General features: G+C 54.9%; 1 protein-coding gene across 9 annotated transcripts; it reads left to right on the top strand.

Annotated features, from left to right (window-relative positions):
- Nucleotides 1-4: 4 nt before the first annotated feature.
- On the top strand, nucleotides 5-13,732 carry LOC141983436 (uncharacterized). Of its 9 annotated transcripts, none has more exons than XM_074946579.1 (7): nucleotides 5-23; nucleotides 6,662-6,831; nucleotides 8,177-8,310; nucleotides 8,839-9,081; nucleotides 9,516-9,629; nucleotides 10,409-10,522; nucleotides 10,833-13,732. In XM_074946579.1, exons 4-7 carry the CDS (start codon nucleotides 8,979-8,981, stop codon nucleotides 13,340-13,342), a joined length of 2,841 nt encoding a protein of 946 aa, XP_074802680.1. In that variant the 5' UTR covers nucleotides 5-23; nucleotides 6,662-6,831; nucleotides 8,177-8,310; nucleotides 8,839-8,978; the 3' UTR covers nucleotides 13,343-13,732. The 9 variants fall into 9 exon arrangements, with proteins under 9 accessions (XP_074802680.1, XP_074802681.1, XP_074802682.1 ...); XM_074946580.1 differs by lacking the exon at nucleotides 5-23 and adding an exon at nucleotides 66-201 and having other exon boundaries at nucleotides 8,924-9,081; XM_074946581.1 differs by lacking the exon at nucleotides 5-23 and adding an exon at nucleotides 66-201 and having other exon boundaries at nucleotides 10,836-13,732.
- The last annotated feature ends 208 nt before the right edge of the window (nucleotides 13,733-13,940 follow it).

The raw sequence follows: 13,940 nt of genomic DNA, 5'->3' as shown, positions 1-13,940 counted from the left end.
CATCTCCGCAGAGCTGGCTGAAGGTGAGCGGGTCCGCGCGTGCGCGTGGTGTCGTCATTACGTTCCGATGTGACGTCAACCCGCGAGGATGGGCGGTCGCCGCGGTGATGCGGGTGTAGGGCTTGGCGCGGGAGTTGGACTGAGTTGCCATAACAATGCGCGATGACGTGTTCCCGCCACAAAATGGAGTCACAGGGTGACGTAAGCGCCGCTGCCGTGACGTGAGGAGGCACTGGCGGGGGGTGTCTGGCGATCACATGGGGATTTGGGGGCGGGTGTGGGGAGAGGCTGGGGGAGGGGGCAGGGTTAGGAGGGGGCGAGTGTGGGGAGAGGCTGGGGGCAGGGTTAGGCTGGGGGAGGGGGTGGGTGTGGGGAGAGGCTGGGGGAGGGGGCAGGGTTAGGAGGGGGTGGGTGTGGGGAGAGGCTGGGGGAGGGGGCAGGGTTAGGCTGGGGGAGGGGCTGGGGGAGGGGGCAGGGTTAGGAGGGGGTGGGTGTGGGGAGAGGCTGGGGGAGGGGGCAGGGTTAGGCTGGGGGAGGGGGTGGGTGTGGGGAGAGGCTGGGGGAGGGGGCAGGGTTAGGAGGGGGTGGGTGTGGGGAGAGGCTGGGGGAGGGGGCAGGGTTAGGCTGGGGGAGGGGGCGGGTGTGGGGAGAGGCTGGGGGAGGGGGCAGGGTTAGGCTGGGGGAGGGGGCGGGTGTGGGGAGAGGCGGCAGGTGTGGGGAGAGGCTCAGCTGAGGCTAGGTTTATTCCTTGTAGCTGCCTGGTGATGAGGCGAGTTAGTAGTTGCGCTGGCAGAAGAATTACTCAGGATGTTGCCAGGGTGGGAAGGTGACTGGGAGTCATGGGCTGGAATGGGTAAAATATAAAAGAAAATCTCCCTAGTGTATCAGTGACAAGCATGTAAACCCATCTCCTAAGGCAGTGGTTCACAACCTTTCCACACTACTGTTCCCCTTTCAGGAGTCTGATTTGTCTTGCGTACCCCCAAGTTTCATCTCACTTAAAAACTACTTGCTCACAAAATCAGACATAAAAATACTGAAGTGTCAGTGCACACTATTATTGAAAAATTGCTTACTTTCTCACTTTTACCATAATCTTATAAATTGATTGGAATATAAATAATGTACTTACATTTCAGCGTATAGTATGTAGAGCAGTATAAGTAAGTCGTATGAAATTTTAGTTTGTACTGACTTTGCTAGTGCTTTTTATATATAGCCTGTTGTAAAACTAGGCAAATCTCTAGATGAGTTGATGTACCCCCTGGAAGACCTCTGTGTACCCCCAGGGCTAAGCATCCCCCTGGTTGAGAACCACTGTCCTAAGGGAAGGGACGGGAACCCCATTAGGACATTACAAACTAGCTGTGTAAATGGACTGTAGGGGACCATTGTGCCATGGCCCATGGAGGAGGACTGTAGCAAAACAGCAGTAAATTCTCTCTTTAGATCTCGGTAATAGCTGGGAACAAGCTTTCAGCTTAGCTCTGTTGATATGTATGTCCAACTCGCTCCCTGCAGTGCTAGTTCTGTTTCACTTGAAGTCAGGGGACGGGCTAAAGGAGCCTCAAAGTTGCACTGACTGCCAGACTGTGGCTGCTAGTAGATTCAGCCTTGTATTGCAAAGGTCCTCAGTCTCACTGCTCTGGGACTTCTGTGAAAAACACATCCTGTGTTCAAGTCTCCTGGGGACAGACGCTTTCAGCTTGGATCAACCCTCATTGTCCAGCATCCCCCTGTGCTTAACGAAATATGGAAACAACTCAAATTGGTGATGGAGCTAAAGCCTGGCTGAGTTTGGGTGTCAGGCAGCAGCATAGGGAGGGAAGTGCACTTTCTCTTTGTAGATTCAAGGGTTTAGTTGTTCTCATTGTGGTTCAACTGTGTCAATCAATGGAGCCATCCAATGGCCTAAGAAGTCTCTCCCTGTGCGTAGAGGGGGTTCTGCTGGAGCACAGTGGCTGGGGAGACCTGGAAGCCATCATATGGGGGCAGAGCAGGGAAATGGGAGCAGAACCAAACCGTTGAGTACTTCTTTGTAAATAACTGCAAACCAAGAAGAAAAGGAGTACTTGTGGCACCTTAGAGACTAACCAATTTATTTGAGCATAAGCTTTCGTGAGCTACAGCTCACTTCATCGGATGCATACTGCATCTGTAGCTCACGAAAGCTTATGCTCAAATAAATTGGTTAGTCTCTAAGGTGCCACAAGTCCTCCTTTTCTTTTTGCGAATACAGACTAACACGGCTGTTACTCTGAAACTTGCAAACCAAGAGAGTGCTGAAAGCCAGTTCTACTTAGATGGCCTAAGCCTGCTTCCCAGTGTCACCCTTTTTGACCTGAGTGGTTAGCTGATATCTGGGAACTAGTGGGTTGTTTCTGTTAGGAGCAATTGATGATGGAATCAGGCATTTCTTTGATGCAACCCTATTTATCTACAAAGAATATGCAAAGTCCTTTCTCCATGAACACAGCAGGAATCAAACAATAGGAGAGAGCTTCTTTGCTCATGGTTCCAAGCCCCTTTCCAGCTAGCACTCTGCCCAAGAGCTTTCTCTTATGCTCATGCTACAAATGCTTCTCTGGCTGTCTCTGGTGTTTCCCTGCTGCCTTCTCTGTGTGCCTCTGTGATGTTTCTGGCTGCTTCTCTCCACATGCATGCACAGCTACATCATCCTTGCTCAGCTCCTTGCATATGGCCTGTGTTTTGGGTGGTGGCTCCTATTGTTTCAGCCATCTTACTCCATAAAGGAATTAATTATTTCTTACATTTATCCTGAATGAAGGGCGGCTATTACGCCCACCCGCTTCAAGTACCCACCCAGCCCCCAGCACAGTATTGGGCACTAGCTCTGGGCACTGTGGGATGGAAAAGCCCATCAACACCCCCACATCAAGAGGCTGTCACATGTATGCCTTGGAAATGTATGTCCAGTTTTGGACCCCACACTACAAGAAGGATGTGGAAAAATTGGAAAACGTCCAGTGGAGGGCAACAAAAATGATTAGGGGACTGGAACACATGACTTACGAGGAGAGGCTGAGGGAACTGGGGATGTTTAGTCTACGAAAGAGCAGAATGAGGGGGGATTTGATAGCTGCTTTCAACTACCTGAAAGGGGGTTCCAAAGAGGATGGCTCTAGACTGTTCTCAGTGGTAGCAGATGACAGAACAAGGAGTAACAGTCTCAAGTTGCAGTGGGGGAGATTTAGGTTGGATATTAGGAAAAACTTTTTCACTAGGAGGGTGGTGAAACACTGGAATGCGTTACCTAGGGAGGTGGTGGAATCTCCTTCCTTAGAAGTTTTTAAGGTCAGGCTTGACAAAGCCCTGGCTGAGATAATTTAATTGGGGATTGGTCCTGCTTTGAGCAGGGGGTTGGACTAGATGACCTCCTGAGGTCCCTTCCAACCCTGATATTCTATGATTCTATGAAAGTGCTTACTGGGTGGGTAAAGCAATGGTTTCCATGTATGTCTTTATGTGAGGGGGTTGAGGATCACCATTGGTTGTCTCACCTGTCATGGGTGGGTCAGGAGTGGTCCTTCCCCAGTAGTTATGTGGGAGTGAAGAGAGGGTGTACAGTGGCCCCTGGGTCTCTCCTCTTCTGTGCTTCCTGCAGTGCTAATGTGGAGGCTGGACTCCATCCCGTCCTGCCTCCCTGTCATCTCCCTCCCTGAGCCAAACCTGTCCCTGGCTGCTTGCCAGTCAGGAGGCCCCGCTGCATGAGGAGCCCAGCTCTGCTGTCTTTGTAAATAGAACAAGGGGCCAGCGGAGGGATTTCTCTGATTTTGTTGCAAAGTTCCCGTGCAGTTTTCCTCTCCACACTCCAATGACCCCTTGAGCAAGCTCGGCCTCTTCCCTTCCTTTTGGCTTCTTCATGGGACTGGGATGCACACACAGGGCTTCCCGGTGTAGGCTGGGCAATGCCTCACTTGTTTCAGGTGAGAGTGTGGCTTACTGACGAGAGCTGGGGACTGGAAGTCAGAATGCCTGGGTTCCAAACTCAGCTCTGCCCTGATTTCCTGAGTAGTGCTGGCCAAGTAATTTCCTGTGCCTCAGTTTCCCCATCTGTAAATGTGGCATGATTCTCTTTGTGCCGCAGAGGTCCGAGTACCTGATTCTGCTGTCATGCTGACCGTATGCTGCTGGAACTCCTGCAGTTACCCCTGATCCTCACCGGGATGAGATCAGCACAGGCTCCTAGTCTGGTGCACTACTCCAGTTGCCAGGAAAGGTTGAGAACCGCTGATCCAAATGAAAAAAGAACAGGAGTACTTATGGCACCTTAGAGACTAACAAATTTATTTGAGCATAAGCTTTCGTGGGCTACAGCCCACTTCATTGGATGCATAGAATGGAACATATAGTAAGAAGATATATATATATATACACACACACATACAGAGAACATGAAAAGGTGGAAGTAGCCATAGCCTCTTACAGTTGGTAATTAATTAAGATGAGCTATTATCAGCAGGAGAAAAAAACTTTTGCAGTGATAATCATGATGGCCCATTTAGACAGTTGACAAGAAGGTGTGAGGATACTTAACATGATCCAAATGAGCTTCCTTAACTGCTTCCTCTCTTACCAGCCGAGTACTGAGAATGGTTCTGCCTGGTAGGCTCAGAGACTCACCAAGAGCTGCCACAGCACTAATGGAGCTGGCGGAGGTGGTGGTGGTGGGGGTCTTTTATTAGAATTTGTGGCCCAATACATCTGGGGGTGCATCAGAGGAGATGGGTGTGGAAGTCCCTCAGCCACTCCCAGTCACCAGTGTCTAACCGGCCTGATGGCACTTGGCATGAAACTTCTTGCCAGTCCTTGCCTGGGACTTCTTCCCTGACACTACCCCTAGGCTGCATAGCTTAGTTGGTCTCCGTAGTGCCCTCCTGTTCCTTGAATGCTCTAGAGAACCAGGAGGAACATGGATTTTAAAGCATCTGAAGGCGCTGAAGTTCAAAGCCTGTTTTCTCAGCTCAGATTCTGATCTGTGATTATGCAACATTTCCCAGCGAGTAGCTTTCCTGCAGGGTGCTGTGTCCTTCCAGCACGAGCCTGGGGTAAACGTTTCCCTTCAAAGCAGAGCATTTGGGCACAGGTGAAGATGAAAGTGCAGAAAGCTCCACACACAGAGGTAGAAGAGACAACGAGTGTTCAGTAAATGCTCCCGCCCCAGAAAAGTGGAACTAACCGCATTTGCAATGTAAAGCAGGTGCTCTGGCCACTAGGCGCACATGACAGCACTCCAGGATTAGCTCCAGCAAGGCTCCTCTGCTGCCCAGGGAGAAAAATAACTGGAGAGGAGATTGGAGGTAACTGAGACCCATCAAAGATTCCTCCCTCATTACTATGGACATCTGGGGCACACAACAACAGTTCAGTTAAAGTGCAGGGTAAGCATGGGTCCGGGAGCCAGGACCTCCTGAGTCTGAGTCCCATCTCTGATACTCACTAGCTGCAAGGCCTGGGGAAAGTTACTGGGTCGGCTAACGATGGTCAAGCGCTTTGGAAATGGGACATTCTGTCAGTGTGAAGGGCCAGGCACTGGGAGGCGTGCAGCTCTCGTGACTTCAGTGGGGAGCTGATAACCAGCCCCTCCAAAACTCACGGGCTGAGTGCAGTTGTCATGCACATCAGACTTAACCCTTTATGTGCTAGGTAGTCAGAGTTGGAACACACGCAAACACTGGCTACTTTGTAAAGGTTTGGCAGGGGGCTGTAGTGTATGAATCAGGGAGGGTTTCTGGCAGCTTCGGATGAGGGGTGGGGCTCTTGTCCGGAGTGCTGCCATTCTGTACATCCCGTCCCCCCAATTCTGCATTCTGTGCTGGTCCCCCTTTCTCAAACAAGATAGTGCAGTGATAGGAAGGGGATAGAGGTGGAGCTGAGGCCGGGAGAGATTGAAAAGACTGGGACATTTCAGTGTAGAGAGGAGGAGACAAAGAAATGACTGGATAGACACGTGAATCAGGGGCTCTCATTTATCACTGGCTGCACTACACGAACAAAAAGGGCCATTCAATGATGTTGAAAGGCAGCACATTTAAAACTCATTAAAGGAAATAATTGGTGCATAATTCACCTGTAGAACTCTCAGCCACAGGATAGCACTAAGGCCAGGAATCGCTGAATTTTGAAACAAATGATGAGATGAGGGGAAATCCAGGTCTGCCGATTTGCAGTCTGCATTCCTGCTTCTTGCAGTGCTACCCTTCAGGGCTGTGGGTCTAGTCGAGTTGGTGGGCTGGGATAAAGGGGCCCTGCTTTCACTGTTATCACTGACTGGAGAGGGACAGGCTATCTTTAAGCTGTACCAGAGGCTGCTGGGAACTGTAGTTTTCTCTCCCCTCCCCCATTGTGTACTGTGAAGCAGGCTAGGCAGCACTCACGTATGGTAGCATCCTCTCGGCAGCATGGACTACAAGTCCCACTAGTGCTGAGCGGGCTGGTCTTGGGGAAGTTTGCAATAACAGGGGCTCTGTGAATTCAATACAGAGCCTGGGCTTAGCTGAACTCTTTCCCTAAGATGGCTGGAGGGAGGTGGGATGAAAGCGTTGGTGAGGTCTCTCTCTGAGCAGCTTCTCAGCCTTTGTGTTGTGCCTCTCTCCTGTCCCCAGCCCCTGCTTATTAGCGCTACTTGCTGTCAATGCAGGGATCTGCAGCAGCCACTCGAAGAAGCTGGGAGAAGAGATGATTCGAGTTGCCAATCCTAGTAAAAGGTGAAGGGACAGGATCTCGTCCTCACATCCTCCACACAGGATCCACGTCATCTTCCACCGAGTCGTCTCCGATGGGAAAGTGCCTGCAGGGGGTGCTGCCCAGGTAGGCTGCAGCTGGGGGACTGCAGGGTGCCACAGGCTTGCCTGACTGCTTGCTTTCTTGTGCACACACATTGCGGACAGGAAGGGGTTAATTCTGATCTCTATTTCCTCCCCCTCCCCCCATCACAGAAGAGAGGCAGATGGCGCTATGGTGGGCAGGGGCAGCCTTTGATTCCTTGTTGCTCTGTGAGGGTTTTGTGGTGGTGTTTGGACACTTTCTGGGGGAGTTGGAGACCTAACAATGTGTCACCCCATTTCTTGTTGTTTTGTGCCCTCATTTACACTCCTGGCTGAGCTCCCTGCCCCTTGGGGACAGTAACCGGGCTGCTGTAATAGACCGAGAACTTGGATTCCATGGGCTGTTCACCCTGCTGAGCCTGAGCAGCGTCCAGACCATGTCCGTATGCCTGGCCTGCCTGGCATGCTTCTGGAGTACCAACCCCGTCTGGTACCCCCTCCTGGAGGTGTGGAACCCTGCGGGCCAGTTGCCCTGGGCCCCAAGACCAGTGCTGATTCCCCAAGTCTTCCCAGTATTTAAGCTCTGTCCGCCCAGGCACTCTGGTTTACAGGTTAACCCTGCAGGGACTTTGTTACAGTTAAAGCAGGTAACACAGACATTGCAAAGGTATTTCTGAACTACACATACCTCACTCATACCCAGAGCACAAGGGATATACAGAGCTATGGAGAAGTAACAAACCACTGCATGCAAGAGCCTGCCTCAGTTTCCTCACCTTTCCTGAGAGTCACTGTCCTTCTGGGAGTCCAGGATCCTTCTGTGCCCCCTCTCCTGTTGCCCAGCTTTCTCTTTGGTTCTGGGTTCCATTAGCTAGAGACCTTAGCGACAGTAAGGAATTCAGCTTGACTGTTTTCCTGGGAGGCAGAATGTGGTGTATCCCCGATTCACGGATGGGGAAACTGAGGCGCAGCAGAGGAAGTGACTTGTGCAAGGTCACACAGTGAATCAGTGGCACAGCTGGGCGTAGAACTCCAAGTCCCCTGCTCCAGCCGCTTCTCCCCCGTGTGCGATGCTGCCAGTCGGCAGTTTGTTCACGCGCGTGTCCCCTGTCCATTCCCACCCCAGCTATCCCAAGCTCCTTCCTCCAGACAGAGCCTTCTGCTCTCTGCTATGTCACCTGTTGCACAGTGAGGTAGGCAGGAGCCGTGGTCCCACCAGCTAGTCACCCATATTGTATTCAGCCATGTCGCCCGGTACGAGTGCCTGGCACACCCAGCCTGTTCTCCTGTTTTGGCCAGCACACAATGGCCTTGCCCAGTAGACTGGGGTGGGTGACGGCTGTGCTGCTGAAGCAGCAGTGCTAAGTGGGGGCAGCTTCTTGTTGCAGGTGCCGGTGACGTCTGAGGACGGCAGGGTCTGTTTCTCCCCGGTGGAGTGGGCGGCGTTAGTGGAGTGGCAGAGGGAGCTGTGCGAGCTGGTCACCTTGCTGGGTGAGGACTGTGTCTGGTGCACAAGTTAGAGGTGAGATGCCAGGCAGTAAAAGGGGAACATGTGAGGGGCTGGAGAGTGCTGATGTAAATATCACTCTTTGGGCGGGGCTCAGCTGTCTCACTGATTGAGGAGCTGTTACCTTCTCCTCCAAATCTCTTTGCAAGAGTCTGTTTCCTGAAACCAGAGCTGGTGCTGCTGGTGCATGGGACAAAGCTCTTCCCTCCAGCCCCTAGATGACAGTGTCACTAAACTCACTGCCCGCCTCACTCTCAGAAGAGAAGCAAGACCAGCCTGTGCTCTCCCAGCGGGATCTGGGAGCCAGGAGCTGAGGGAAACTGTACTGGGGCTGCCAGGAGCCAGGCTCTGGACTTCCTAGTGGCTCCACTTTGCAGCCCTCCCTGGCAGGGCAGAGGGCTGCTCCCTGGCTGCAGTGGGTGGCTCTGGGTGTGGCCGTGAGGGGTGCTGGAGAGGCTCACTCTCTTTGTGATGTACATGGCTGGCTGGTGGGGCAGCAGGAGCGCCCTGTCTCCCTCCTCATTCTGTCCCTCCCCTCCTCAGGGGCCTCGGTGCAAGCAGCTCCACGGGGAAGAGCGATCAGGCTGGGCCCCTGGTGGAGCGCAGGCTCAGGTGTTGCCTGTTGCAGGGTCTGAGAGCCCCATCCCCCACACAAGGCAGCTGGCCTTGCGCTGGGTGTAGCCATGTCTGAAGAGTCGCACCCATCAAAGGAGGGGGCCGGATGGCACCGCGAGCTGGAGATGGGCTGTGGAACCTTTTCTCGCGGCGCCACCAATTCAAATCCAGGTCAGTGCTGCTCCAAAGTCATTGCCATCTGAGCCTCTTTGGAGACCCTCATGAAATTATTTGGAGGGCCTGGGTCCACTTCTTAGGGCACCTCCTAAAATCTGCCCCCAGCCTGGCCCTGTCGCTGTCCATCTTGCATGGCACACTGGCGAATGAGTGGGCATGGCACACTGGCGAATGAGTGGGCAGTGGAGACTTATTCCTCCCCGCCCCCATGGGCGCTAGAGGTGCTGGGTATGATTATGCCATTTTCTATTCTCCGCTCTCTGACCGTAGCTGTGCTCTAAACAGCCGTGTCCCTCCACCCAGCGCCAGCTAGCAGTGCAGCGGGGCCAGAGCCGGCGCGATGCTGAAGGCCCTGGCTCCTGTTGACTTCAGTGCGGGCAGCAGTGGTCGAGCACCTGCTAACAGGAATATTTTCCCCCCCGAACCAGGCCACCCAGCTCTCAAACCTGATCTCTTGTTCCGGATTGAACGAGGGGAACTCCCAGGTGTTGGGGTTCAGCTGGTCTCTGGTGGCTTAGAGCGTCCGCCAGATCCCTGCGCAGGTGAGTGCTCAGCACAACAGCTAGTTAGCAGCACGCGAGGTCGAGAGAAGCAGATGAAAGTGCCATTGGCGTAATCCTTCCATGCCTTTACTCACTTAGTTCAGATTAAATAGAATTTGCTAGAGTTTCAGGGGACGCGTCCGTCGTGGTTTTGCACCAGTCCTAAATGACATCTGGCTGTCGCCCCTCCCTTTTGATTGAGCGGTTCAGGGAGGATTAGTGGACAAGGCAAAGGGCAAGTCTAGGCTCCCGGGTTCTAATCCCAGCTCTGCCACTCTGACCCACTGTGCAAATTTGGGTCAGGCCACTTAACCTCCCTGGACCTCAGTTTCTCCCTCAGTACAGTGTGGCTAGTGATCCAGATTTTCCTCCCAGGAGACAGGCTGGAGATGTGATTCATTAACACATTACAGGCTTTGAGAGTCTGGGTTGAAAGACACCAAAAAAGAACAAAGTATTTTTATGAACATTTCGAAGATACGTTGAAAGCTCACTGTTTTCCTGGCCAGATGTGCTCTCCTCTGTCTGCCAGTCACCCCCAGGACAGTGGAGAGGAAAAGGAGGGCTAGCCAGGGAGCTTGATGGTGTGTTGATTGTATTGTCCGGTATCTTTAATTCCACATTTGGCAGTAGAGGCTTAGAATAAAGAAAAAGTTTCCCCTGGGACTTAGGTTAATTATTTGATTTGTGAAGTAGCCTATGCATCGTCTCCAGCACAGTGGTGTTGTCACTGGATGCGCCTAACCATACATGATGACATCCTCTATCCCCTCAACCAGGCTATGGATTTTTCAAGCCCGATGGTTTATTCCATATTGAGCATTGGGAGGAGCGATATATCGAGGCTCAGCAGAAACTGGAGGAGAGCAAGATCCCCGGAAGTGCCTGCGTAGGTGAGTGAGAGCAGCAATTTGTTCTGCTCTGGGCTCCCCTTCCAGGGGAGGCTGAGATCAGCACAGGGAGTGGTTTGCTGGACCTGTTGTCTCAAGGGGCTGCAGTTCCATAGCAAAGATGAGGACAGCAGCAGTCTGCTCTGCTTTATGCCAGTTAGCTGTGGCCTCTGCTGTTCTTGCAGGCTGCCAGTGCAGCCCTCAGCTGGGTACAGTCTGGATCCAGCCTTGTGAGCTGCTCATTTCTGTAGAGTTTTACGAACGGCAAGGAAAGCCCATGAGTTAATGCCTTCACTTTCTCTTTGCAATCCAGCAGAGCATGGGGGTGTGAACACAGTGGAGCAGGAAGAGAACTCTGAGAGCTTTGCTGCAGACTTAGAGCTGTCCCCCATGGTCTGTGACCTTTCTGATGGCTCATTTCACAGTCGGCAGCTGGTGTCCAAGAGTCAGCAGAGAAACCAGACCAGGATCAAGATGGAGGAATCAGCCGGCTTCAGCAAGTGTTCAGATGCCGTTGTATGCCAGCTAGGGGCTGGGCCTTTCCAGTGTGCTGAGTGCGGGAAACGCTTCCGCCAGAAGCAGAGCCTCATCACGCATGAGAGGATCCACACGGGAGAGAAGCCCTACAGGTGTCCAGACTGCGGGAAGAGCTTCAGCCAGAAGCCCAACCTCCTGACTCACCGGCGGATCCACACTGGGGAGCGGCCCTTCTCCTGCACGCAGTGTGGGAAGAGCTTCAGCCAGAAGGCCAATCTCATTGCCCACCAGAGAACCCATGCAGGGGAGAAGCCGCCGCTGTGGGGTGGGCTTGGGGGGAAGCCAAAGTCCCCAGCACACCAGGGAGACTATGAGGAAAAGCGGCCGTTCGTATGCCCCGAGTGCGGGAAGAGTTTCACGCAGAAACCCAACTTGGTGACTCACTACCGGACCCACACGGGCGAGCGGCCCTTCAGCTGTGCCCAGTGCGGGAAGAGCTTCAACCAGAAGACCAACCTGGTGACTCACTACAGGACCCACACTGGGGAGCGGCCCTACGCCTGCCCCCAGTGCGGGAAGCGCTTCACCCAGAAGACCAACCTGGTGACTCACCAGAGCACCCACACGGATGTGCGACCCTACCCGTGTGGGGAGTGCCAGAAGTGCTTCAAGGACAAGGTGTCCCTGAAAGCGCACCAGAGAACCCACAGCCTGAGCCAGCCCAGACCCTGTGGGAATCCAGAGCCAATCCCACTCCACGGTCCCCCCGCCATGCCGCTCCAGCCCGCAGGCGCTGAGCAGGAGAGCCAGCGCAATCCTACTCAGCCGGTGCTAGCCCAGAAGATCCCCGGAAGCCAGGCACCATGCATGTGTACTGACTGTGGTAGCAGCTTCCCGCAGAAACAGCATATCCCACTGCCCCAGCAAGCCCCCTCAGCAGAGCAGCCCTTCCTGTGCATGCAGTGTGGGGAAAGCTGCCCACAGGCGGCTCTTCTGAAGCACCAGCCCAGCCATGCCAGGGAGAGGCCCTGCGAGAGCGCCCAGTATGGGAGAGGCCTCAGCCTGAACCAACATCTCCTCAGACAGCTGGAACCCTGCCTGGGCCCTGGTGACCCAGCGCACGCGGCCCCCGGGGCAGAGCGGCCCTTCATCTGTAACCATTGCGGAAGCAGCTTTAGCTTTTGGCCGGCTCTCATTGCCCATCAGGGCAGCCATGCAGGATGGCAGCCGTATCAGCTTCCTGAACGCGGGAAAGGCCTCAGGCCCCGGCTGTCCCTGCCAGCCCAGCAGGATGCGCAGGTGCGGGAGACAGCCTGGACGTGCCCCGAGTGCAGGCAGAGCTTCAGCCAGCACAGCCAGCTGGCAAAGCACCAGGAAAGCCACTGGGGCGACAGGCCCCATCGGTGTGACGTGTGCGGGAAGAGCTTCGGCTTGAAAGCCAACCTGATGACGCACCAGCGGCTCCACACGGGCGAGCGGCCCTTTGCCTGCAGCCAGTGCGGGCGGCGCTTCAACCAGAAGGGGAACCTGGTGACTCACTACCGGACCCACACGGGTGAGCGGCCTTTCTCCTGCCCCCAGTGCGGCAAGAGCTTCAGCCAGAAGCCCAACCTCCTTGCCCACCAGAGAACCCATGTGGGGCGGCGGCCCTTCGCCTGTGCCCAGTGCCCCAAACGCTTCAAGGGCAAGATGTCCCTGAAGATCCACCAGCGTGTTCACATAGGGGAGAGACCTCCTGCAAGGCCGCCGAGTGTGGATCTGATGGAGGCCCACGCCGGGAAGAGGTGCTGTTCCCACTCCCCATGTGGGAAACCCTTCAAGGAGCACATAGCCCTGCAGCTCCCCCAGCGAGTGCCCGGTGGGGAGCGGCCATACGCCTGCCCGGAGTGTGGGAAATGCTTCCGGCAGAAGGTCACGCTGGTCACGCACCTCCGGACCCACACTGGAGAGCGGCCATTCCAGTGCACCCAGTGTGGGAGGAGCTTCAGCCAGAAGCCCAACCTCCTCACGCACCAGCGGACTCACACTGGCGAGCGGCCCTTCGCCTGCACCGTGTGCGGGAAGGGCTTCAGCTGGAAGCCCAACCTGGTGACCCATTACCGCACCCACACCGGGGAGCGGCCCTACAGCTGCGCCGACTGCGGGAAGACCTTCAGCCAGAAGCCCAATCTCCTCACTCACCGCAGAACCCACTCCCAGCAGAGACCGTATGCTTCCCCCAGTGCCACGCAAGCTTCCCCCACGGACACACCTTCACCCTGCGCCGCTGTGGGGACTGGCCCCACGTGCGCTTGGCCTGCAGAGGGGGCCTCAGCCACTGCGTCTCCCACGGCAGGGAGCTCCTGAAGCCAAGCAAGCAGAGATGTGGTGTCAATGCAGCGGGGGTGGCAGGAGCTTCGAAGATCAGAGAGCTCTGTGAGCGCACCAGAGAGCGCCCGTCCCCCGGTGTGAGCCAGAGCAAGTAGAGCGTGCACCTGATTGGCGAGCTGTACGGTGACTGGATCTGGGAACGTGGGGCTAACCCATGCTGCTGTCGCACCCACGACACCAGACACGGACAGGGGAACGTTACAGCCAGAAGCCAGATCTGACTTCATTCTACACACACCAAACTTCAGAGAGGGCGCAGCTCCTGACAGTGGGCAAGCCGGCTGGTTGATCAGCACGCACTGCTGCAGGGTGCGAGGAGACGCCAAGTACTGCTGTGAGCAGGACGAGGGGAGGGCGCAGCAAGCTGGCAGGCCTGGGACCCTGTGGCGAGTGTCCTGGGAAACCAAACCCTGAAAGAGACTCCCTGGGAGGGAACGGCCCATGGAGCTCTACCCTGTGGCCTCCCTGGAGCCAAACGTGGGGTGGGGGTGGCTCTTGGAAGCTGTGATCCAAACAGAGGTGGAGCCTGGCTAGCCTGGGCGTAAGTTGTACCGAGGGTATAGCTGGGCTCTGG

Source organism: Natator depressus, chromosome 2 (genome assembly GCF_965152275.1).
Source record: "Natator depressus isolate rNatDep1 chromosome 2, rNatDep2.hap1, whole genome shotgun sequence".
NCBI classification, from domain to species: Eukaryota; Metazoa; Chordata; order Testudines; family Cheloniidae; genus Natator; species Natator depressus.
The sequence above is the reverse complement of the archived record's forward strand: the minus strand, read 5'-3'. Positions and strand labels throughout refer to the sequence as shown.